The 23,866-nt window shown below is 38.6% G+C and overlaps 1 protein-coding gene across 3 annotated transcripts in view; it reads left to right on the top strand.

The window, feature by feature from the left end:
• The first annotated feature begins 974 nt into the window (after positions 1–974).
• Positions 975–23,866, top strand: part of lrriq1 (leucine-rich repeats and IQ motif containing 1) — a 44,535-nt gene continuing 21,643 nt past the window's right edge. For all 3 annotated transcript variants that reach the window (XM_017704446.2, XM_037540254.1, XM_037540255.1), the window contains exons 1-15: positions 975–1,096; positions 4,290–4,424; positions 4,645–4,747; positions 4,829–4,929; positions 5,173–5,266; positions 5,734–5,951; positions 6,827–6,901; positions 7,008–8,786; positions 12,052–12,204; positions 12,303–12,453; positions 13,009–13,202; positions 13,830–13,957; positions 14,140–14,213; positions 14,696–14,789; positions 19,575–19,745. In XM_017704446.2, the coding sequence (XP_017559935.2) occupies positions 4,290–4,424; positions 4,645–4,747; positions 4,829–4,929; positions 5,173–5,266; positions 5,734–5,951; positions 6,827–6,901; positions 7,008–8,786; positions 12,052–12,204; positions 12,303–12,453; positions 13,009–13,202; positions 13,830–13,957; positions 14,140–14,213; positions 14,696–14,789; positions 19,575–19,745 (3,470 nt within the window). In that variant the 5' untranslated portion in view covers positions 975–1,096. The remainder of the gene's footprint in view (positions 1,097–4,289; positions 4,425–4,644; positions 4,748–4,828; positions 4,930–5,172; positions 5,267–5,733; positions 5,952–6,826; positions 6,902–7,007; positions 8,787–12,051; positions 12,205–12,302; positions 12,454–13,008; positions 13,203–13,829; positions 13,958–14,139; positions 14,214–14,695; positions 14,790–19,574; positions 19,746–23,866) is intronic.

Below are 23,866 nucleotides of genomic sequence, written 5' to 3'. Positions count from 1 at the left end.
CAGTCCATGACTGAGGTGTCCTTGAGCAAGACACCCTGATTGCTCCCTGGGTGCTGTGGATAGGGCTGCCCACTGCTCTGGGCAAGTGTGCTCACTGCTCACTAGTGTGTATGTGGTGTTTCACTTCACGAATGGGTTAAACGCAGAGGTGGAATTTCCCTGTTTGTGCGATTAAAAAAGTATCACTTAACTTACGTCTCTGAGAGAGATGATCCAGTTGATCACAGCATCAAGCCTCTACTTAAGCTTGAATGCTCAAAAACATCGTTACATACATTTTAACACATTTTTAAAATCTGTTGACAAGAGGCAGACTAAAGAGCTTAAAGTGGAGTTCAGTTGTTGAGGTATAGTCTTTCAGAGTGGTTTGATGTAAAATGGCTCATTTTTAGAGACACTTACAGGCAAATGCATATGGATTAAATCATTTTTAAATAAATATATTGATTAAAATACTTCTTAGACCAAAAACGTTATCACAAAACTACCATGAAACAATGTTTTAGACATGTTTAATTCATAACCACTTCATGTGATTTGAGACTTCAGCTTTGAGAGACATAACGTTACAACTCCGACGTCTGGTTCCTATCACCACCACTGTGAAATAATTTCTTAAATAATTAAGTTTCTCTTAGAAAGCATTTCACACCAAACACCTTGAATGACTTCGTTGGCACGTTAACTATTTATTTATGCAGACACTTTGAAAAATCAGTGGAGGTCCCTTTCAGCAGCCTCCTTATGAACTAGCCCTATTGCTAACTGTGGGAGAAAGCACAGCCTAACCTTCCTAAGAAAGCTAAACGGTTAGCTGGCTTGCTTTATTAGAGCGCCAGTACTCGGTTAGTTAATACTAGTCTCTAAAACCAAATTATATAGTTTGTTTTGACTCAGGCTGTTAAAAATCCGCAGGTATACTGCTGAGACGAGTAGTTTGTCCCTCACGCCACCCTATACCGCTGGTTTCTATAGCAACAGCACAGCACAGAGACGCGAGGTCTCGCCAGCCCGTCAGTGTTGGGATAAATATGAGCCAAATGTGTGGATAAATGTTTTCTACATAACGTTTCGTCAGTGCTGCACGCAACGAAAGGTATTTGAGTTACATGGTTTAATTTTCTGATCATGTCGTAGGCTGTAATGTGTTTCGCACAGCGTGTGGAGAGGCGTTTCAGCCTCTGACCGCCGCTAAAGCCTGTTGGTATGTGCTAAGTTGGCTAGCGTTAGGTGGGTTAAGGTACAGCAGCAGTCGTTAACTAGTGTCACGATATGTTAACTTACCTGTGAACAAATGAGTAAAGAACGCATCAGATTTATTTTACTATCAATATTACATACAAAAACCCAAAAGACACGTAGTTTTAGTGGTGGTTTTGGATAGTAAATGAAATGGCTATTATTGTGATGTAGACATCGAGACCCCTGCACCAGTGTAAGGAGCTTTTCTACAAGAGTTTCTCTACAATTAACCATTTCACATCAAACCACCATGAAAAGTATTTCCAAATGGCAGGACTTTCACGTAATCTGTCCAGGGTGTGTCCTGCGTTCTGCCCAATAACAGCTCCCCCGGGGACCCAGAAGGTTAAGCGGTTAAGCAGTGGTGGACGAAGTACACAAATCATGTACCTGAGTTAAAGTAGAGACCCCCAAAGTAAAATATTACTCCAGTAAAAGTAGAAGTCCTTAATCTAGACCTCCACTGGAGTAAAAGTACTAAAGTATTTGCCTTCAAATGTACTTAAGTATAAAGTAAAAGTACTAAAAGATTAATTATGACTGATGTCCTATTATCATTTTTATAACAAGACTGGCTTCATGAACTCATTTCAGGTAAAAGTCCTCCAGCGTCTCTCTTGGTAAACCAGTCTTTTAATAGAACGTCATTAATTAGTGACGCTGACGTCTATTAAAATGATCATAAGCACAAAACACTGAAGGTAAACAGTTTCCATCAGGGAGAACCGAGTGGCTCTGAAATCACTTTTTACACACAAGCAAAGTTTCAGGTTAAGATTACTTTGTAAATTGGTTACAAGTTGAATAAAAAATTGCTTTAAACGCAGGTTCACAAATAAGTTTTCCTTTACTGTGTTGATCTGTAGGCCTCTGTTCATAAACATAAACTAACCCAAACTAATTTATTATAAAATGAAGGTGTTTGTATGAATTCAGAAAAAAGGAAACACGCCAGTCACGACTGCATATGTGGACATATTTCTATATTGTGCTCTATTTACACAAAGTTAGGTTAGTTCCATCATTTAGGTAAACGTATGTATTTTTATGCTGCTGTGCTGACGTTGAACCGTGTGCTGCACTGGGTCGGTATGACCAACAGGTCAAAACAAGCTCAGAACAAAGTGACCACTGTGGCCTAATTGGTGTTCTTGCTTTGCGCTTCTTTTGTTTTGACATGTTACGTTTTTATACACACAAAAACCAAAAGGAACAACAGATTTTCAATAATGTAGCGGAGTAAAAAGTAAAATATTTGACTTTGAAATGTAGTGGAGTGAAAGTAAATAGTCACCCAAAATGGAAATACTTAAGTATAGATACATAAAAAAACTACTTAAGTACAGTAACAAATTACATTTACTTAGTTACTGTCCACCACTGTGGTTAAGGGAATATGTGTGTGAATATTTTCACTTACACCTAAGTGTATGTGGAAAGGAACTTGCTTTAATATTTACGTCACTGACGTTTAATGACTAATTGTTTCTTTGTGTTTATTGTGTTATGTTATGTATGATGTATTATGTTATACTGTTCTGCATCTGTTCTGCTTTGCACTTGTTGCGCCTTCTAGAGAAGAGCAGAGCTCAACAAATCTCAGGGCTTATGCTGATAGATGCTGGATTTACTAAGAAGGAAAAAAAGAAAGGGTATTTTTTACATTAAAAATTCTGCATGTTTCAATAGTAAAGATATACAGTGGTTTGGTGTGAAATGCTCTACTCTAGGGAAACTTAATTGGTCAGAATTGTTCACTGTGGTGGTGATTCTGACCAGACGTCTGACGGGTTTAATGCCTCTAAAAGCTCCTTAATAGAAAACTGTTACTCAAATTGTTTACGAATATGTTGACTGAAGCTTGAGACGTGATCATTTTGAGACAATGTTTTGGTCTAAAATGTATTTTATAAAATCCAATCATGGTGTAGAGGTACATACAGGACTTTAAGGCAAAATAGACCCCAAATCAGAGGATTTTTCTGAATTACCACTATTTTTTGCAATATCAATATTACAAATACAACTAAGATGTTATGTGTAGGGTCATTGGTCGTTTTCGATAGTAAATAAATTGTCTGTATTTTTATTGTAGACAATATGACCCCTGGTTATTATCACAACAGATTTATCTACAATGAAATACACATTCCCATCAGACCACTCAGCATGACTTTGGCAGAGATTTTGGAAAAAAAACAAAAAAACAAAACATGGAAGTAGTTTTTTGACCTGATACTTTTGTATTATTATTATTGTATTATTAGTACTATTGTATTATTTTGTATATTCAGGTTTTTTTGGAAAAATCCTTTTACTTTTACTTGAGTCATTCACCAAAATAACAACACTTTCACTTCAGTGTGGTTTTGGTATACTGTATCCGCCTAAGATTAGTAATCAGAGACACAATATTTAGAGAAGAAATATTTCTATATTTGTGACGAGTTGTGTATAATTCTTGGTAATTTACACTGTTAGAAATAAACGTACTGTGTGGGTTCATTTCTCGTTTATCAAGGTACAAACAATGTAAATGTATCCTCAAAGGTACAACAGTGGTTTTAAGGTCCAGTTGTGAACCTTAAATAAGTTTTTCCAGGTAAAAAATGTGTATTTGTATCTTTTTGTAATCTAATGTTTTAAAACAGAGCAATAAAATAAAAGGCCTGGAGATGACATGGGGTGTGTGGAGTCAATGCAATTTAGAAAATATAATTTCAATGGATTATGGTTCAGTTATGTTCTCTGACTAAAGGTACTGAGACGTACCCTTGAGATTACCACCCCGGTGACAAGGGGGTATCGCCCCAGTGACAGTTTCATACCTTTATTTCTGAGAATGTAGTGCAGAGAACAAAGTGATCCAACATTAAGGTCCCTCAGCTGATTTAGTCTATATATAAAGGAACCCAAACAGCTCTGTCAGACTGTGGCTGATAGATAATAACCTGAAAAATCACATATTAAAGTATGTCGATAGTAAGTGCCCTACTGTTGCTGTTCACTGCCTGACAGATTTTGATCAGTGTGATTATTATTTAAAGATGGACTCAGAAGCCATTGAACAGGCTATTGATGAGGAGCTGGGAAAGCTGAGCCTAAATCTTTCAGACGTTTCTGATGTGGATTCAGATGGTGACACAGAAACTGAGGATAATTTCGATGCATATAATGAAAAGGTATGTATCAAAAAACGTTTGTCTTTTGCAGCATGCAACCTGTGGAGCTATCTAGGTAATGGGTAAGCTTTTCCATTAGGACTCATGTGTTTCATGTATCCGGCTGTCTTCTGTGATAATAATTAAAGTAAGTCATTATTTGTGAGTAGTCAAGTGTAGCTGATTCCTCTGTTCTTATGGCTGTCTGCTTGATAATGTTTTTGTACCCTTTAAAATCCAGCTAGAGAATGACTTACCTCAGTCAGTGCTCACCTATTTTGAAGCTTCTCATAACAGAGTGAATACATTTGAACAGCTGATCCTTGAAGATCTTGATGAAAATGGTGAGACACAACAGAGCTGCACATTATTTTTGTTTACGTTATTAGATGTTATAATGTTGTTCTTTTTTACATTATGTGCAGATTCAGCATGCACTGACCTGTCTCACCAAAATCGTTTTGAAAATCTTCTAAATGAACTTGACTGTAATCCTGAGGAGGATCTCACAGAGCTGAAGGAAAGGGTGAGTGATGTGGTTGTAAAAAACCCTGAGTCACTGCTGAGGAAGGGAAGGGCCAGTGAATTTATTGAACGTGCTTGGTGTGAAATCGTAGAACGAGGCAGAAATGAATCAGAGACCAATAAAATATGAATGTACGAAGTCTGAGTCTGAGTTTTGGCCTTTTGGTGCATGCTTTAAATTGTCTTATACGATTGCTGTAATGAGCCATACTGAAGAGTAATTTGTATGTTTATGCATTCTCAGATCATTTCTGAAATCGAAGAGCATGTAGCATATGCAAGTGATGGAAGTTGCCTGGAAGATACAAAGCCTGGGCTGCATGATGATGTGAATGATGGTCTGTTTGCATATTGGAATTAAAACCAAACAACAGTCTGTTGTGGTCATACAATTATTATGGTGCTACAGATGAAGACAGTAACCAGTAGTTTTGTCTCACACTTTTCGTAGCCCAATTAAAAGACACTTCAACCTCCACTGTTTTCCAACCACCAAAAAAGGAGACTATTTAGAGATTCACTTGCAGTTCCCTATATCATATAATTTGGTGCAGTGTATTTGAAATCAACGCATTGCTTTTTTGCCCTCCTTTGGTATGTTAATTAGCATATAATGTAAATAAATACTGTCAATCAGTAATGCTTAGAATGTCATTTAATCTAATCACTAGATGTCCTTGTTAAAGGTTCAGATACTTTGCTTTTTGTAAGTCAGGATGCAATTTGTCTTTTGCAAGTAGATTTCTTATTTGTGCTATTAATCTTTTCAAAATCGTGTACATGTAAGCATTTGTGTTGATTTCAGAAACTGAATGTGGTGTATACAAAGAGACTGAAAGGCAGCTCATCTATGAATGGATAGAGCTTGAGGAGAAACTGAGGAAAGAGGAGGAACAGAGACTGGCAGAGCTGGAGGCTGAAAAGGAGCACCATCTGAACTCAGTGAGAGAGGAAGAGGAGAAGAGAAGGCGCAGACTTGAGGAGTTTGAGGAGGACCTAAGGAAGATAGAGAAAACTTGTTTGGTATGTTTATCTGTAATCTGTACAAAAGCCAGAGACCACCCTTCATTTATTTAATTGCGAGTGAAAATGACTACTAAAAAGAAGCTGTTTCTTTTTCAGCATCAGGAAAAAAACAGGAATTCCATGTAAAAGAAGCCTCAACAACTAAATATAGTCTAACGTTTTCAGTATTTAGTGTGTCTGTCCTTTACTTTTATTACAATATTGGTTCTTCTTTTTAAGAGACTTACTTTCAGTTTTTCAAAGAAAATTGCAGGGTTGTTTCTCCACATATTCTTCAGCCTTAGAAGCTGGTTTCATGTTTTTTTATGAGGCAAGTAATACCAAACACAATCGGTGATATTGATTTTTCTCTGGGGTGATCAGTCTAAGAACAACATGTTTTATTTGCAACATGTTTTCTTTTCTCAATAACAGCCTCTTCATAGCAACATATTTTTTCAGACTCATGGTGTTGAACTGGTGTTGTCTTCTTTTCATAGTGGAAGGATGGACAGAAACATCTGTGGATAATTTGAGATCAGAAGCAAGAGTGGAGCTTGATCCCCTCCTGTCTCTCAGGGTTGAAAGCTTTATGTACTGTTTATCTGATGGCAGTAGCTTTGGTGCAGAATTGTTAGGAGTCACATAGTCCCATTTTCTCTCTATCACTTTTTGAACTTCAGTTTTGGAAGCTTCTGCTTTTCACATTCCTCTTCCTAATGGAAGTGGATTATATATGTGTCTATATTTCCTCAGAAATATCTACTGAAATATGAGTAACTTGTACTATATTTGAATAAATGAAGGGTGGTTTCTTACTTTTCCCCACTAATATGTCTCGAAGAAGTTGTTGGATGCTGAAACCTGTGAGATTATTTGCTGTTTATTCATAGTGTGAGGTTTCTGAAGATCTGGGAGGAGACAGCCACACAAAAGAAAATATTGAATTTGAACTGGCCAAACAGCAGGTAAGTTTGAGATCATTTTTGATGATCATTACATTTAGATGTTTCAGGTAAATACTATGTAAAAACGTGTGAATTTCCCATTATGTTTGTGTGTGAATTGTCTCAGGAGGTGATCAAGAAATTAGAGGAGCAGTTGGAGGAAGAGAAGCGTGCATATGAGGAGGCACAGCAGGAGGAGAGGAGGAAAACTGAGGAGCGGTGCAGTGGAGCGGCCACCAAGCTCCAAGCAGCTTTAAGAGGAGTCCTGGTGCGTCGTTGGAGTAAGAATGAGCTGATCAAGAGGAAAGAAGAAGCAAGGAGGAGACAGGAGGAGACACAAGAGAGGGAAAGGAGGAGAGAGAAGGAGGAAAGGATGAAGAGGGAGAGGGAGGAAGAGAGAAGGAGAGTGGCAACAGAGGAGCAGCATCAGAAGGAGGAATTGGAGAGGAGAAGAGTTGAGTACGAGAGAGCTAAGGAACGAGAGCGCCATCGCCTGGAGAGAGAGCGCAAGCTAGAGGAACAGAGAAGACGAGAGGAAGTAACAAAGAGGATGGAGGATGAGAGAAAAAGGAAGGAGGATGAAGAAAGGAGGAAAAGAATGGAAGAGGAACAAAAAGAGGAGGAAAAGAGGAGATTAGAGGAGGAGGAGAGGAAATTGAAAGAGGAAAAAAAGAAAAAGGAACTTGAAAGCAAGCAAATGCAGAAAGAAAGAAAACAACTAGAGGAAAACGAGAGCAAAGAGGAAGAGAGGGAAGTGATACAGAGAAATGGGGAGACAGATGGATGGAAAATGGAAGAGACAGGAATGAGGCAGAATGAAAGAAGGAAAGGAATGGAAGAGCACAGAATGTGCACAGAATCTTCAGTAGATGATAAGAATAGAAAAACAAAAGATGGGGGTGAGAAGAAGAAAGAAGAACTTGAAAGCAAGCAAGTGCAGAAAGAAAAAAAACAACTTGAGGAAAACGAGAGCAAATGGGAGGACGGGAAAGTTAAAAAGAGAATTGAGGAGAGAGATGGAAAGACAGTGGGAGAGAGAAGAATGAGGGAGGATGAAAAAGGGAAAAGAATGGAAGAGGAAAGAACGGAGGAGGAAGAGAGGAAGGTAGAGGAGGAGAGGAGGAAAAGTAAAGATGGGAAGAGTAAGACGTTGGAGGAGAAGAAGAAAAAGAAAGAGCAACTCGAGAGCAGAGTCATGAAGGAAGAACTAAGAGAAAATCTAGCAGAACAGCAGAGCAAAGAGGAAGAAGGGAAAGTGATCAAAAGAAATGAGAACAGAGATGGTCATAAATTAGAAGTGAGAACAAGAGAGGAGAAAATGAAAGGTGTACTCAAGGACGATGCAGAAGAACTGGATGATCAGTGGTGTTTTCTAAAGACTGGTAGCAAGAACACAAAGAAGAATTGTGAAAAGGGGGAAAAAGAAGAGAGAAGTGCAGAGCTTGTTCCTCAGCCATGTCTTTCTCAGTCAGTTAAGAGCCCAAATGGTATCTCAGCTAGCCCTAAATCCTCTAGTCATGGACACCATCAAATCTGTTCAGCAGTTCCCATTGACAACAACATTGCCACAATGGCACCAGCATCACACAGAGCACAGCTTGAGGTGAAAATGCATGTTGAGAAATCTGAAATGGACACTAGAGGGCGCCAGTGCGACACAGCAAATTCAAATCAGAACAGTGCCCAAAATACAAGCTCCATATGCCTGCCTGATAGCACAGAGCACAAGCGGCTATCTTGGATGATGAACTGCACACCCTGGTCTAAGCTCTCCATGCAGAACAAGAGGAAGGGGCTCACAGCTCCATCCAGGAAGAGGACGATTAGGAGACCCTCACTACCCATCTTGCCACCTTTACCTGTGGACACTGTCCTCAAACCTGGACCATGGAGCACTCTCAGACAGGTAGCACCAAAAATATAATAGAAGCAACACACCTGGTTTTTGTAGTCCTTTATTCATAGGTGACAAAATAAAGGAGAATTCTGCTGATTTTTACAAATTTTGGCACAGCGGTAGTGATAGGGGCCAGGGGCCATGATGTCCACAATGCAAATATAGCAGTTTCATTTACTTTCCAAAACAACAGTGAACCTGCACCTGTCTTCTGAGTTGAACGATAATGTATTAGCAAATATGCAAAAAAAAAATGCTATTCATCTCTGCCATGAATAGATTTTTAAAAATTCTTTTTGGGCCTACGCTTATCACAAAACTCTAAAACAATATCTCATGCATTAGGCAGCATAGTTGTAACTATTTAATGTAATAGCTGTCTATGAGGTACCTTCTAGAGACGTCTGGTTCCTATCACCACCACTGAAAACTATTCTGGCTTGGTAAATTTCTCTACAGCATTTCACATCAGACCATTCAGAATAACTTTATTTACATTTTAAACATTTAATTATGTTAAATCCTGTTAACATTCTAATTACATTTTTAGGGCTTCTCGGTTTGCTACTAATGTTTACTAGGGGTGCGCAATGATGTTATAACATTAAATTATCATCAGTTTTCCAGAACACTGACCAACATGTTTTATTTAAAACAGGTTTACAACATGCTCCCAGGTAGCTTAGCTGGGTTTGTCAGGAAATTTTTTAAAATGATTTTTAATTCCCAATGATGCCAGGAGTTCAAGAGAGTATGGCCCAATCCCATTTCACTCCTTGCCCCTACCACTCCAAAGGCACACTCCAAACGGAGTGTCATGAGCAAAGCTGCGCGAGCGACCAAAGAAACCAAAAAAATATAAGTATTTTCTCGGGTACAAATTACGATAACTATTGTGTTATGTTACTTTAATGTCGTTTCAATGTGTTATAGTCGCTTTCTTCATAAGAAGCACAAAAAGATCGCTAATAGCATGCTAAAGTCTCGGTAGCTAGCTAACTTTCCCATTCCACCTTAAATAGTCCGGCAGGATTGACGCCTGCAAGTATATATAACTGCAGTCCGGAGGGCCAGTGGGCGTAACGATTAGGCGGAGACACTGGTAATCAATTCTTGCATCGGCCAATCATATAACAGATATGAACTGTCAATCAAAACTTGTATTGGCCAATCACAGGTGTGAATTGCCCGCCTCTTATTTTGTGCATTAGCCAATGGTTTGAAGGAAAGTGCAAAAAGGCGTTACGCACTATTCAGGAAGATAAACCGACAGTTTGCTTGTTCACAAAAAAATTAAATAGCCACTTGCAAATTTAAACATTTAACGTGCCTCCCTGTTGAAAAACTCCATAGAACCCATTAAAAGTGTCCGTTGGTTCCTGGTGGTTTTTAGTCCTGGCTAATGGTGTTCTGGGTTTTCCTGATGGGTTGATATCACAGTGTAAAGCATTCCAATAATTTAATCACGTGTTCTGGGACTGATTCCATATGTTGTTCGTTTCCTAATGGTATTCCTAATGGGTGTCTTCAACATGGCTTTCGTGAGTTTCAGTGGCCTGTTTGCTTATTCTATGAATAAACTCGACATTATGTTTTATCGTCGTGGTTTTATTTTGAAAGTTTCCATATTTACCTTATTATCGGTGTGGCATCGTTAATATACATGCAGTGTAGCTCCTGTTACTCAGCAGTTCGTGATTCACTGCCTTTCAGAGCCCTGCCGTGGCACTGACGTCATTAACAGGCTGGCAGTGCAGGTCTGCAGACCCTTAGACTGGCTTGGTCAATGCAAGATGTAATTGACAGCCAAGAGTAGTTATTTAATTGGTGGGTGCAGAAAAATGATTGACAGACTCCCATCCCCTGGTCCGCCCCCCCCCTTTAGGTCTTCAGTCTGCAGCATTCCCTTCCAGACGCCTGAAGCGCCAGAATGTCGCTGCTGCACCATTTAAGGTGGAACGGGAAAATTCGAACAAGAAGCTGGCCAATAGCTGCTTCGTATCACCAAAGAATTAGGAGTGGGTGCACTGACTTCTTAATAGCATTTTTAAATGTGGCACATCTAATACAGTTTTCCTATAATTTAGCAAACCTTAGAAGAAAATATTGTTAAAGATGTACTGATTTCAATACAGTACTGAAAAATGATCATATTGCACCTGCTTTGCTGATGCACCCTTGCTGTTTTCCAAGGGTCTCTCATTTGCTGTCTTTCGAAGAAATCAATCAGTCGCTTTACTCTTACTCACCAAGAGCATGCTCCATCAAGTTATGGAGTTCCATGAAAATGTGTGATGTCTGTTAGGTGCCTCTGCAGGTGATTCTATGTAAAATTGATCCTTAGCAACAACGTATTAAATCATGAAGGAGATAATTGTAATTTTATTGTATGTTAATCAGACTTAACTGTTCTCACTCAGGGAAAATGAAAGGTATAGGGTCAAAAAGGCCCACAAAATGGATTTTAGTTATTGAGCCATGCATTTTCTGGAAATGTAGGAGAACTACATAAAAACATCTGTTTTAATTTAAGGATTAAGTTAGTTTAAGGTTTAGATTTTAAAGATGAAATATTGTACAATCTGACCAAAAAGGTACATCATCTATATAATAAATACAGTCAATACAAATAAATTAACATGTTGGAGGCATTTGTTAACGCAAAATTAGTTGATTTAAAGTAAAACATTTTCATATTGTTGTATTTATACCCAGTTTATATTTCGGCTCCATTCAGACACTCAGCAAGCAGTTAAACTCAACAGTCAATATTCAGATGTTATTTGTAACCTGATAGGGAGACCTTTAAAAAATACTTGGAATAGAGCTTCACCTTTTCGCTTGTTTGCTTATTTTAAAAAATAGGTTTCTTTTTTTTAATGGAAACCTGTGACTTGGTTCACCAGGGCCTGTGGAAGTTGGTGTGAATTTACCATATTGTCAATGATCAAAACTAGCTATCTGGGTGCATCCTATCTATTTATACTCTTCAGCTTTGCTGCACTGCTTTTAAGATTATGATTTTGCACAAGGATATTAATCTATTGCAAATGAGCAATTATTTGTATTGATGTAAATTTTGTTGTTTTCTCTGCCAAACCAACCTGTGTAGTAAATAATTAGTACATTCAGTATCCAGAAATGAATCAATTGGTCACCTCAGAATTGAAAATCATATCAAACCTGAAGATATTTTTGCCAAATTGCCCCCTAGTGTTTACTGTGCTGTCCTTACAGCTTTTTAAATGCATTTTGTTCTGAATGCCAACACTAGGTGACTACAGTAACTCTGGAAGACTTGCCTGGCTGCAGTCTTTCTACCTTGTCTGAGTGCACCAGTCTGCAGTCTCTAACTCTCAGGCGCTGTGGACTTCAGGTCCTGGAAGGACTTCAGGACTGTTGTGAGCTGAGACATATTGATGTACAGGTATGCACTTTTATTCTGTAAGGATGCTTAGATTTTTGCTCAAAGGTTTCATGATAGTACAAGCTTTCTCTGTCTGATGTCTTCCTTTTTAAATGAAGGAAAACTGCATCACATATGTTGATCTTCGGGGTTTGGAAGCACTTGAGGTCCTTCTGTTGGGCAGGAACCAGCTCACGAGCATCCCTGGTCTAGACAGTGCTGTTAACCTGACTGTGCTTCAGCTGTCCCACAACATCATCTCCCGCATCAGTGAGTGGCTTAGAAGGGCTGATCATCATCATTAGCATCTTATGTGTTTAATTATACATTGCTGTTGCAATTACAATTGTATGAAATAGTAGGCAGGGACTTTTCTCTTAGAGATGTTTCCACAATTTTGACCCAAGTTGAGGACACCTATACTTAATTTTAAGAGGAGCTATACTCTGTAGGAAAGTGTATATTTCCAGACGACTGAGTTTGAAATCCATGCCTGTTTTTTTCACTAGAGGGCAGCATTGTTTCATCCCTGTAAGTATTTCTGTACGTGCTCCCTCCCTAGCAAACAATATGTATTCAAATGTGAACCATTTACCCCTAATGCACTTCTCTAACAGCCATGAATAAATATTTCATAAAGAAGAGGTTAAATGCTCTTAAAGCGTATTTACTTTCTGTGGTTGTTATGAAATCCCCCTTAACCGATTCTTGAGATGAGGTTATACTTTGACTGATATTAGATTTCTTCTTGCTATCCTCTTATCGTCCACACACAGTTTCACCTCATTTCTACATCTTCATATGAATGATGTCTTCTTCTGTCAGGTGGTTTGGGATCTCTGAAACGGCTTCACCGGCTGTCAGTCGACCATAACCAGCTGATCAGCACGAGAGGTCTCAGCGATGCTTTTACACTGTTGTATCTGGACTGTTCATATAACCACCTCAGTCTTGTGGAAGGCCTTGAGCACTGCACTCTGCTCAACACACTTGACCTGAGAGGAAACAGTCTGACTGAGGTAAACTATAAACCGTCCTTGCTGAAGAAATCCATACCAAAACAGTGTCACGGAAGCATAGCATACCCAAACAATGCAACCACATCATTGCAAAAACATAACGCAACCACAAAAAAATTGAGCAGTGAGGTAATTCTGCAGAAACCTTAGTACTGAATAATGTCTGTTGACTTCTTATGATAATAAATTGCCTAGTAACTCACGCAGGTTTGGTTTCATTATACTGTTTTGTGTCTCAAATACTTACATAATGAAATGAACGACCACATCAATGAGCGCTGCTTTTCTGAGTTTCTTCACTCAGTGTGGGATTTTAGGAACCTGACAGCATTCAGAGTACTAACTGCAGTGGCCATCCAGAATGAGAATGATGACAGGCATTGTTTATATCATCCTCACATTAAAATCTGCTCATCCATTAGGGTCCTATTATTGTCTGCCGTCACTTTAATTCAATTTCCATTGCCAGTGCACAGACATGTGCTATTGAAGTCTCATATTTAGGGTGAGGTTTGCATTCGCCAACTCATGGGACATTTAATGGCTGACATGGGCTGGCTGGTATTTTGGCAAGTTGGTTATACTGTTACTTAGCTTGTGTTTATTTCTTTTTTGTCTGGGGCCTAGTTACCGGTACTGAAGAATCATGTCTTGCTGAGGGAGCTGTATTTGGATGACAATAGCATCTCCTCCCTGCATGGCCTGGACTCCTGCTGGCTGCCTCTGCTGCGCTGTCTCTCTGTAGCTCAAAACAAGTGAGTCTAACTCATGTGATTATGTCTCATTAAGCTTTGTTATAAAACTCAACAGTAATTTTTTTTGACTTGATTTTACTGTATAAAATTATGGAATTACTAGCACATTTTTTTTGTTAATTTCAAAGCATGTTTAGGTCAAAAAGATGGACTAACTAAGCTGCATATTTTTCTTTCTTTAGTATTACTCAGCTTCCTCTGTTGGTGGACTTGCTTTCATTGAGGGCACTAGACATTAGTCACAACTGTCTGTCAGGTGGGAAAACAACAGTAAAACCTGTATTTATCTCCACATTAGATTGAAAAGAGGTAAACACCTGAAGATTTTATTGTTTGCTTGTTGATGATATGTTCAGCGTATTGAACTCTGGCTTTTAACATAAAGTGTAAATTCTACTTATTGACCCATTTAAGAAAAAATTAATTTGGTGGGAAAATGTACTGACTTATGGTCTCATCCATCTTTTCCACATAATAGTTTTAAAATTTTGTTTCCTTAGATTAACAGTAATCATGTCCCTTTTCTCTCATAACTTTGCACTGATAAAACAGTGCAAGGAAATCTTTAATTCAGTCAGATAATCTGAGAGTAGTGCTGTTTTATTTCCAAAAGATTAGCAAACATTTAAAAGTATGCCTCAACTGTCTAAGGATTAGGTTTGTATCCATAACAGGATTAAATAAAAGTGTCTGTGCTGTGAATACTAGCACCGATCTTCTGCTCTATTTCTCTTTTAGAATTGAGGAACATTTGTCTGAGTCTTCAGGGCTGCACTCATCTCCAAGAGCTTAACTTAAGTGACAACCCTCTACAGCTGGAGAACAACTGGAGGTAAGGTAGGAACTGCATGCAGTCATTCAGATGCCCACCAACGGCAAATTGCTGACTACAAACACATGCATACTCAGTGCCAGTCTGAGCTCAACATTGTGTTCTGTTGCCGAGGTGGAAGATCAGAGGGCTGCATCTCCTTAATAAATCAGAGGAGATGCAGTACCTCCTGTTTTGATGGAAAGATTTGTCTGGGACTGGACAGACGCAGCCATGTGTTCATTCCAGCGAAAGCCACCAGCGTTTCATGCTTGTCCCAGAGTGTGAGTCTAATGTGAATGGAGACATTGCTTGAGATGGATCAGACGCAGAACGTAGAATAAACATTCCATTTTAATGCAGAGTTTCCGGGCCAGATCGCTGGGCTGGGCAGAGTATCTGTGTCCGCTATTGGATTACCCAGTGACATCTGTCCACACGTGGACTTAAGCGCTTGTAATTCTAAAAATATTTTTGGAGTAAATGTCTTTTTGTGTTATAATGGTTGACATTTGCAAGTGTTTTCAAAAGGGCTTAAATGAAGTGGGTTGATTAATGAAACTGGAACAAAATGAACAAGAATAGCAAAGAAGAACTTAAATAATGAAATCTGGCACATGTATCTAATATTTCTCATTTTGAGATTGTTGTAAGAATATAATTTCACTATTTAACATATTTGTAGTCATGTTCTCCTGTTTTAAGTCATTTAGTCTAGAGAAATGATTTAGTGTTTATCTAGTAGTATTATTTCTTGAAACAAGCAGGATTATCTGCATTATGTCTTTACACATAATATTGTGTGGTAATAGAATAAGGCAGTTTCTCAAGATAAAAGTATTTAAAAAAAAGTTATTTTGCATAATATAATGATGTGTTTTACAATAATCTCATAATGAGAAACATTAAACATTAACTCTTTCTCTCTCTCTCTCTCTCTCTCTCTCTCTCTCTATATATATATATATATATATATATATATATATATATATATATATATATATATAGTTTTCACTTGCAAAGATCTGTTTTGCAGTGTAGAACATTAGACATTAGACCTCTGCCATGATGACCAACATGCAGAATCCTATGAATTGTCAAGTCACCTGATATTTTTGTTATAATTTAAATAGCTTGAACCCTTTAAATATAATAAAGGTAGGCTAGAGTATTTGTGTTTGTGTTCCTCAGACCAAATGCTGTCAAAGGCTTGCCTATATGTACAATGATGTTTGCAATGTAAATACATTTAGACAATACGTCTAAACAGTGAGCTTCAGTGATCTCACAAGCACAAGACCACTGAACTTAACATTTTTACTGTTCCAAAATGCTATTTAGTTCTTTTTGGGTCCTGCATGTGAGCTGCTCACTATTGAGACACTCAGATAAGAAAATGCAATCAAATGTCTGTTGCGTCTCTACGTCTGTTTTATTTGGTGCACAGATGGGTGGTTCACAGAGCTCATGCTCAGTGTTGGGGTGAACTTTGTCTAACCCTCAGTGCCAACAATGGAATTAGGCCCCATGTTTTCCTCACTCTCCTCAGGCTCTTTCATCCTCAGCCAATGATAACAACAGCTAAATTAAAGCACCAAAGGATATATCGAAGAATTACGCCAAGCGGGAGCGGCCTGAGCTGAGGAGACGAGAGGGACTTTAGCTTGATAAATCTCACTGCTGTATGAGGCTGTGTTTGCAGGGAAGTTTTCACTAAGTGATATATGGAGAGCCGCTTCTATGGTAGTGGTGGGGAGCCGTGTGCCTGCAGTGCATTGCAGGCCAAGAAGAACAGCCTCTCATCACATGATCATGTCGAGGGTTTGGTGAATCCTGCTGGATTTAGTCCAGGTGTTAACTCTCCTGAATTGTGCTGAAACAAGTAAGCTAGCTTTTTGCAACAGATGTATTATTTGCCATTGCAGCTACAGTTCGTGTAGTATGTAAAAATAATTCACTCTTTGTAGCATTGTGGTTCAGTTTTGTAGCGGTGTGGTTCATTCCTCTTGGCCGTGGGTATCTAAAGTGGCCCCAGGGCCAAATGTGATCCGTGGACAGATTGTAATTGGCTTGTGGCTGAGGGGGACGTTATAAGTGGCCTGCCAGCCAGTACATTGCAGTTCTTCCTTTTACCTGATGGTGGCAACATCACTGTAAAGTTACAGTGTAATGCGCCACACTGTGGTAACAAACATGGCTAAAATTTAAAAGCCTTTCTTTTCTGACTAGACTTGCAGCTTTATTTACTGAACGGCATTTAGTCAAGACTACAGCCCTAAAGCTCAAACTTAACTGAGAACTGGTGATTTTGGTGAGATGGAGATTAGAATACTTTTACATTGAGAGCCAAAGTAAATGTGTGTGTCTCATATTTTCATACTATAATGAAATCAATATCAATAGACGTGAAATAAAGCATGGAGGTTGCACTAAATATTCATGAGAGAAACAATTGCAGCTACCTGAGTCTCACAGCACCAAATGCAGCAGTTCAGTAAATATTAACCCTTTAAGGTGGAACAAAAATATAGCTATTTATGCTATTTTTTTATGCTCTTATTTATGCTCTTCTTATTTAATACATTTCTGAATGTTGTTGCTGCACTTGTTTGATATGTAAAGAACATTATCAATTTATAGATTTTTGTGTAGTTGGTCTCACGAATTGTATTTTTGTAAGCATAAGTGAGCACTTCAGTAGAAAAATACTTAATACAATAGACATGTTTTATTGTTATTCTTAAACAATTGAATAATTTGTTGTAAGTGCTTACCAATCCAAATAGCTGTTAGCAATCCAGCAGTAAAAGAAGCCTTATGCATCGTTTATTCAGTGATAAGAAACACTATAGCTTACAGAAAGCTCGGAATCTACGCACTATTGAAAACGTATTCTTTTGAATTATTTGTGAATGAGTTTATTTTTAAACTGTATGATCTGGCCCTCTTTGAAAAAGGTTTGGAAAAGCCAACTCTTGGCAAATCATCTTCAGTTCCTCAAGGTAACAATAGTCCCTCTGATGGGCTCACAATTTAAAAATCCTCGATAGATTTTCAATGGAATTTGAATTGGGAGCAAGCAACTTCACCTTCTCAGAAAACAGTCATGAGTTATTCTGGCTGTATGTTTAAGGTTGTTGACTTGTTGAATCTTCCTCCCATTCATGTTTTCTTTCATGCATACTGCCCCAGTAGTTCACAGAGAAGAGCTCCATATCATGATGCTTCCATGTAGGTATGGCATTCCTGGGGTCATACTTGGGATCTTTCTTTCTCCAAACATGATGAGCTGAATTATTGCTAAAAAAGGAATTATGTGTGGGGTTTATGACCAGAGAAGATTAGTGCTTATTGTTGAGTAACTATTGTTCCTGCTGCGTTCAGCAAACTATTAAAATGCATGGACCTAAAAATAATTTAGCATGTTTACTTTTTTCCTCACTTTTTCCCCCCTCTAATTCTGCCATAATTCTACCTGATAGCTAATCTACCCCATCAGGTAGCATGTGCTCCCTACGAGACACATGAAGCCAGCCACTACATTTTGAACTACTGAAATTGCAGCGTCACTCTGTAGAATGGAACCACATATCGCTGTTGTCGGGGGAAAAACCTCGTATCTCCAAAATAGTAACTTTACAGGAGAAGGAAAAGACGCACTTTACTTTTAATGTAAGTCAATGGAACCAGACTTTTTTCCAAGTAATTTTTGGTCATTTCTTTTGGTCCATTCATCATGAACTTTACACACAATGTGGAGGACAACAGGTATTTTCATATTATGTCAAAACTGAAAAACGTCAAAAGTGGCGATGCGAGGTTTTCTTCCGACAGCAGCGATATGCTCCACAGTAATGTTATAATGAACTTCTACTGTGTAGAATTGCACTGAGTGATGGAGAGAAGAAGGGCCATCCTACCCTTTCAAAGAGAGCTGTCTTAGACTCCTGGCCTTGGATAGAAGTAGCATTGCCAAAGATCGAAATCATCTCTTATCTGCAAGGTCAATGCAAAAAATAGGGCCAACGCTGTAATTTTTACTTTTTAAGCAACATTGCAAAATGTAGGAATGATCATATGTGTCTAAATGACCTTTGAATAACTTCATGCAAAACATTGCTTAAATAATGTACGTCATCGCAGATAATGTTATCTTTCCCAGTGTGTACCTCCGTTCTACACTCACACACACACAGGCCAAACCACTTGAGTCTGAAGTTCTATCATTTTAGGAAAGAAAGGAAAATGGACTCCACTTGAGTGGCAGCCACATCTCTGGACTGAGGCCAAGAGAGCCTTTTTCACTTCTAATCCAAGCTGAGTGTCATCACGCACTTTCTCCCCATGAGAAGCAGACTTTGACTAAAGCTCTTTCTCCTGCATGCAGACGGCTTGTTGACTCTCCTGGGTCTGAAATGTCAAACTCATTAAATGTTTCATCTCCATTTCCTAACTGATTTCATCTGCTCAATGTAAATATTCTCCAGTGGAAGCCCATAGAGAGAGAGAGAGGGACATGAAGGGAGAGTGAGACAGAGAGAGAGTGAGAGAGAATACATTCTCCCTGTTCCTGTTGTACTGGATGTTCAGTGTAACTTCACGTTTCATTTTTAGCAAGCTGCTAAGAGTTCATTTGTCTCTTAATTCCTGAATATAATTAAGTAAGCACTCTGGTTTGGAATCAATGTCATTTTACAGTGCCAAAGTGGAGCTACAAAATCAGTTCGCTCCAGTCACTGTGGATTTCACTCTGTAATTTGTTTGACTCAGGTGAATAAACAACTGAAATCTCTTCTTTCTTTTCAGGTCATCTGTTCTAACAGCAAAGCCGAGCTTGATGAAGCTAAATGGCATCCTGACTGGAACCGCTGTAGAGCCTTCTGTAGGATCAACACAGCTATGGAGCTTCCAGGCCCTCTGCCAGGCCCACCAGGACCAGCTTGACTCAATACTGCAGAGACAAAGCATGGAGATCAGGTAGGAGACTAAAACCAGTGACAAAACAATGTTGATTCTTAATAAAGGTTTATTCAGAGTAATTTCCATTGTGAATTGTTACTGGTTTAAATGTGTGTCTGAAGTTTATTTAATGTATAAGCACTTGAAAATTAAATATAATAAAACTAAGCTTTATTCAATTTGCAGATTACAGTAGGACAAAATGTTTCTCAAACTAATTGCTAAAATACTCAGGGCTCAATTTGAGGTGGGATGCAAGGTGATGGCATTCCCCTGGTTAAAAAAAAGTGACAAAATCATTCTCCTTGTAGAACTGCCAACCTCACTTTTCATGCGCTTTAGATTATTGTGGATATGTGATATCACTTAAGATGTTTATTATCAGTATTTAAATTCAGTTCCAATTAATTTCATCCATATTTGAGACATAGAAACCAAGTTGAGCTGGATACATTAGAAGTTATTCATTTAAAAGGAATAGTTTACATTGGGCAAAGCATATGTGCTTGTGTGACTCAGGAGATGTTTATGCAGAAATGGATGTTTAATTTTCATACATAATGCAGGAAAGGGTTGGGGGCCACAATCACACATGCAGTAATTAAATCTTCGTATTCAAAATACCAAAGAAAATTTGTGGACTTCCTTGTAAAGAAAAACCTGTATCTTATGATAACTAGCGTTGCAAATAAAATATGTCTGAAGTTAATAAAGCAGCTTATAATATTGGGAGATTCTCATAGTATTTGATTACTCTCTTTATGTGTAAGGCTGTGTTGCATTTCTAGACTAGCTTGAGTGTTGAGCTATCTAGCTGATATGTTTGGTAAAATCAAAATAATATATCTCAGTAATACCTAAAAAAAAACATAAATATGTTTATTATTTTTTTCTCCAACCATAGAACTAGACAATATGGCAAAATTATAATATCATATTTTATGATTAACACGTTTTATGATGCGAATCATGATATTTTGACACACAGACACGATGCACTAATAAATCAAAATCTACCACAAAGCTCTCGAAATTTCAATTGTTTAGTGTTTTTTTCAACGTTTCATGTACTGTACTGCACTAAATCTAATTAAACAGGACTAATTATGCTGTATTTTAATTAAGCATGTAGTTAGACATGTGGAACATGTAGTGTTCTTTAGGTATGGTCAATATCCGTGATATGCTCAGTCTATCACAAGCCCATCTCTACCCAACCCTCAACTGTTTGAGACCACCATTCCTTTTGAATCTTTTACAACTGGACAATTGGCAATACAATTGGAAAACTGACTGTAAATCACAGACAAGGTGCAGCGTGAATGTTATGAGAAGTTGTAAAGAGATTTATGATCTCAACCAACCAGCGAGAAGCAAGAAGACCTTCACTATATTAAAGAGTTCCACCAAGTTTTCAAAACTTCTGCATAATTTAGTCATTGAGATGTGAATATATGAACCTCAAATATCTTGGGTCAACCATCCAGAGCAATGGACAGTGTAGAAAAGAGGTGAAGAAGAGGGTGCAGGCAGGATGGAGTGGGTGGAGATGGGTGTCAGGGCTGATGTGTGACAGAAGGATAGCAGCAAGAGTGAAAGGGAAGGTTTACAAGACAGTAGTGCGTCCTGCTATGATGTATGGTTTGGAGACTGTGGCTCAGTCTAAAAGACAGGAGGCTGAGCTGGAGGTGGCGGAGATGAAGATGCTGAGATTTTCGTTGGGAGTGACAAGGATGGACAAGATTAGAAATGAGCAGATCAGAGGGACAGTGAAGGTGGAGCAGTTTGGAGATAAAGCCAGAGAGGCAAGGTTGAGATGGTTTGGACATGTGTTGAGGAGGAATAGTGGATATATTGGTCAAAGAATGTTGGAGATGGAGCTGCCGGGTAGAAGGAGAAGAGGTAGACCTCAGAGAAGGTTTAGGGATGTAGTGAAGGTGGACATGGAGATGTCTAAAAGTAGAGGAGGGAGTAGATAGGGCAAGATGGAGGCAGATGATCCACTGTGGCGACCCCTAAAGGGAGCAGCCGAAAGAAGAAGAAGAAGAAGATGTGAATATATGAGATTGTTTGTTGTAGATAAACATACCGACTTGGATTTCTCTACACTGGTGGTGATAGGAACCAAAGGTCAGGATGTCTATGACACAGATATAGCCTTTTATTTATTATGACAAAGCACCAGTGTCTTCTGAGTTTTTTATATGTCATGTTGATGATGGTAAAATGGTGCTAAATTGTGATCTTTTTGGTGGAATATTTTGCCTTACAGTGTCCTATATGTACTTCTTTGCTTTGAATGGCTTTAAAAAACTTACAATTTAAGCCAAAACCTTCTCAAAACTATCATAAAACAGTGTCTCAGACATCAGGCAGCATATTCATAAACATTTCATTTAATAACTTAATGTGAGGGAACTTTTAGAGGTGGACATCTGGTTCCTATCACCACTTCTGTGAACAATTCTGACTCTGCAAGGTTCTCTAAAATGGATCATTTCACACCAAACGACTCTGACTTTGTTTACATCTTAACCATTTTAATAAAACAGAATTTTTGAAAAATTGGTAGAATTCCCATTTAAAAGCTACACGATCATAATGTGTATACAATGTTTTTTAAATGGGGAGCGAATCAAATTCAGATCTCATAGCAAAGCATGAGAGTGTGCAGAGAGCTTTGTTTGAACACGGCAGAGAAGGAGAAAGATGAACGCAGCTGTTCATTATTTGTAAGCAAATTGTTGTGATCAAGGGAACAATTAGGACCAATTTGTTTGTGTTAGTGCGAATGCTAATCAAGCGTGCCCATATTGTTCTGTATGTGCACTCCTCAGCATGGTGCATGGTTTCCACTTTTCAATACTAAGCCTCCTCATACTGCCCACATACAGATAGGTCAGTGGTCACTGGCCAGTATGTACAAAATAAGGATGGCTGAGCATGTGCAGTGATGTTTCTTAAGGGGCAAGAAACAGGGGCCTGTGTACTCTATGGATCAGGCAGAGGTCTCTTATAGCTGGGAGCGCTAGCGATAGCCCTCTAACCCTTCCGCTATGCACTCTGTACAAAGCTTCTTTTGGGTCCCCATAGGGACTGCCACAGCCTGACCTGACCTGGTGTCAATCCCCAGCTTTGGGGAAGGTGAAGAGTCTGCTGTCTGGCTCTGGGTGACGTGGCTGCACTGGGTTGACTAGCTGAACTCAACAGGGACTGCTATTAGCAGAGTAACAAAATCTGAGTCACAGTTTTATTCCTTGTAACTTGACATAGCTCTGCACAGCTTAATGTTTGCCACAGTAGTCTCGCAATAATAAATGGAGAGTACTTTCAGATTTTTTGAAATAGCTTTTATGAGGATGTTTTAGCTGTCAGTAAGCAGAAGGCCTGTGTAAGGTCACTGCTTGTGTTTATGTGCCTTGGCATATATTCTACTAGTTAGAGCATTGTTTGGCTTTGTGCAAGTCCATACCAGACAATCACATCATTCTGACATTAATTTGTTTAATGATGGAATATCATTATTTCTAGCAGTAATTGTTTCATTTTATTCCTTTTCTCTATGACCCTGTGCTTCACTAGGGTGTTTGAAGGAGGCTGTATATGTGTGTGTGTCTGGATGCTTCTGACCCCTGTCTGAGGATCAGAATAGCTGGGGTCCTGTGTGGTCAAAGCTGGTTACCGAGGGCAACAGTAGTGAAGAGCTCAGAGGGCAGGATTAGGAGGGGGAGAAGCAGCCGTTGCTAATAGAATAATTAGCATGAGATTGAGATGCCTTTGTACACACTTAATCCCCATGATGAAAAGCCTCATTATATGACAGAGTGACACTGCAGAGTGCAACTTCTTGAAGCATATGGCCAGAATCTTTTTGTTTAATGATTTTTAGTATCTTTCTGTAGATCATTTTTATTGTATAGAGTGAATTACACACAAAACTCTTACTCAGGAATTAGCAAAAGTTTTTACTTACTTTTACTTTTTACTTGCAAAACATTATAAAAATTTCCAGTATAGCGATACAGAGGGTGGCTTTACAAAGTGAAGCTTTCATGGAACAAGTTGCATGTTGAAAGTTGTCTGCAGCCTAATTTACAAGCAATTTGACATCTTGTCATCTCTTGGTTAACTGATGATTT

The sequence above is a fragment of the Pygocentrus nattereri genome, chromosome 7 (genome assembly GCF_015220715.1).
Source record: "Pygocentrus nattereri isolate fPygNat1 chromosome 7, fPygNat1.pri, whole genome shotgun sequence".
NCBI lineage: Eukaryota > Metazoa > Chordata > Actinopteri > Characiformes > Serrasalmidae > Pygocentrus > Pygocentrus nattereri.
This window is presented reverse-complemented; position numbering and strand designations above follow the sequence as displayed.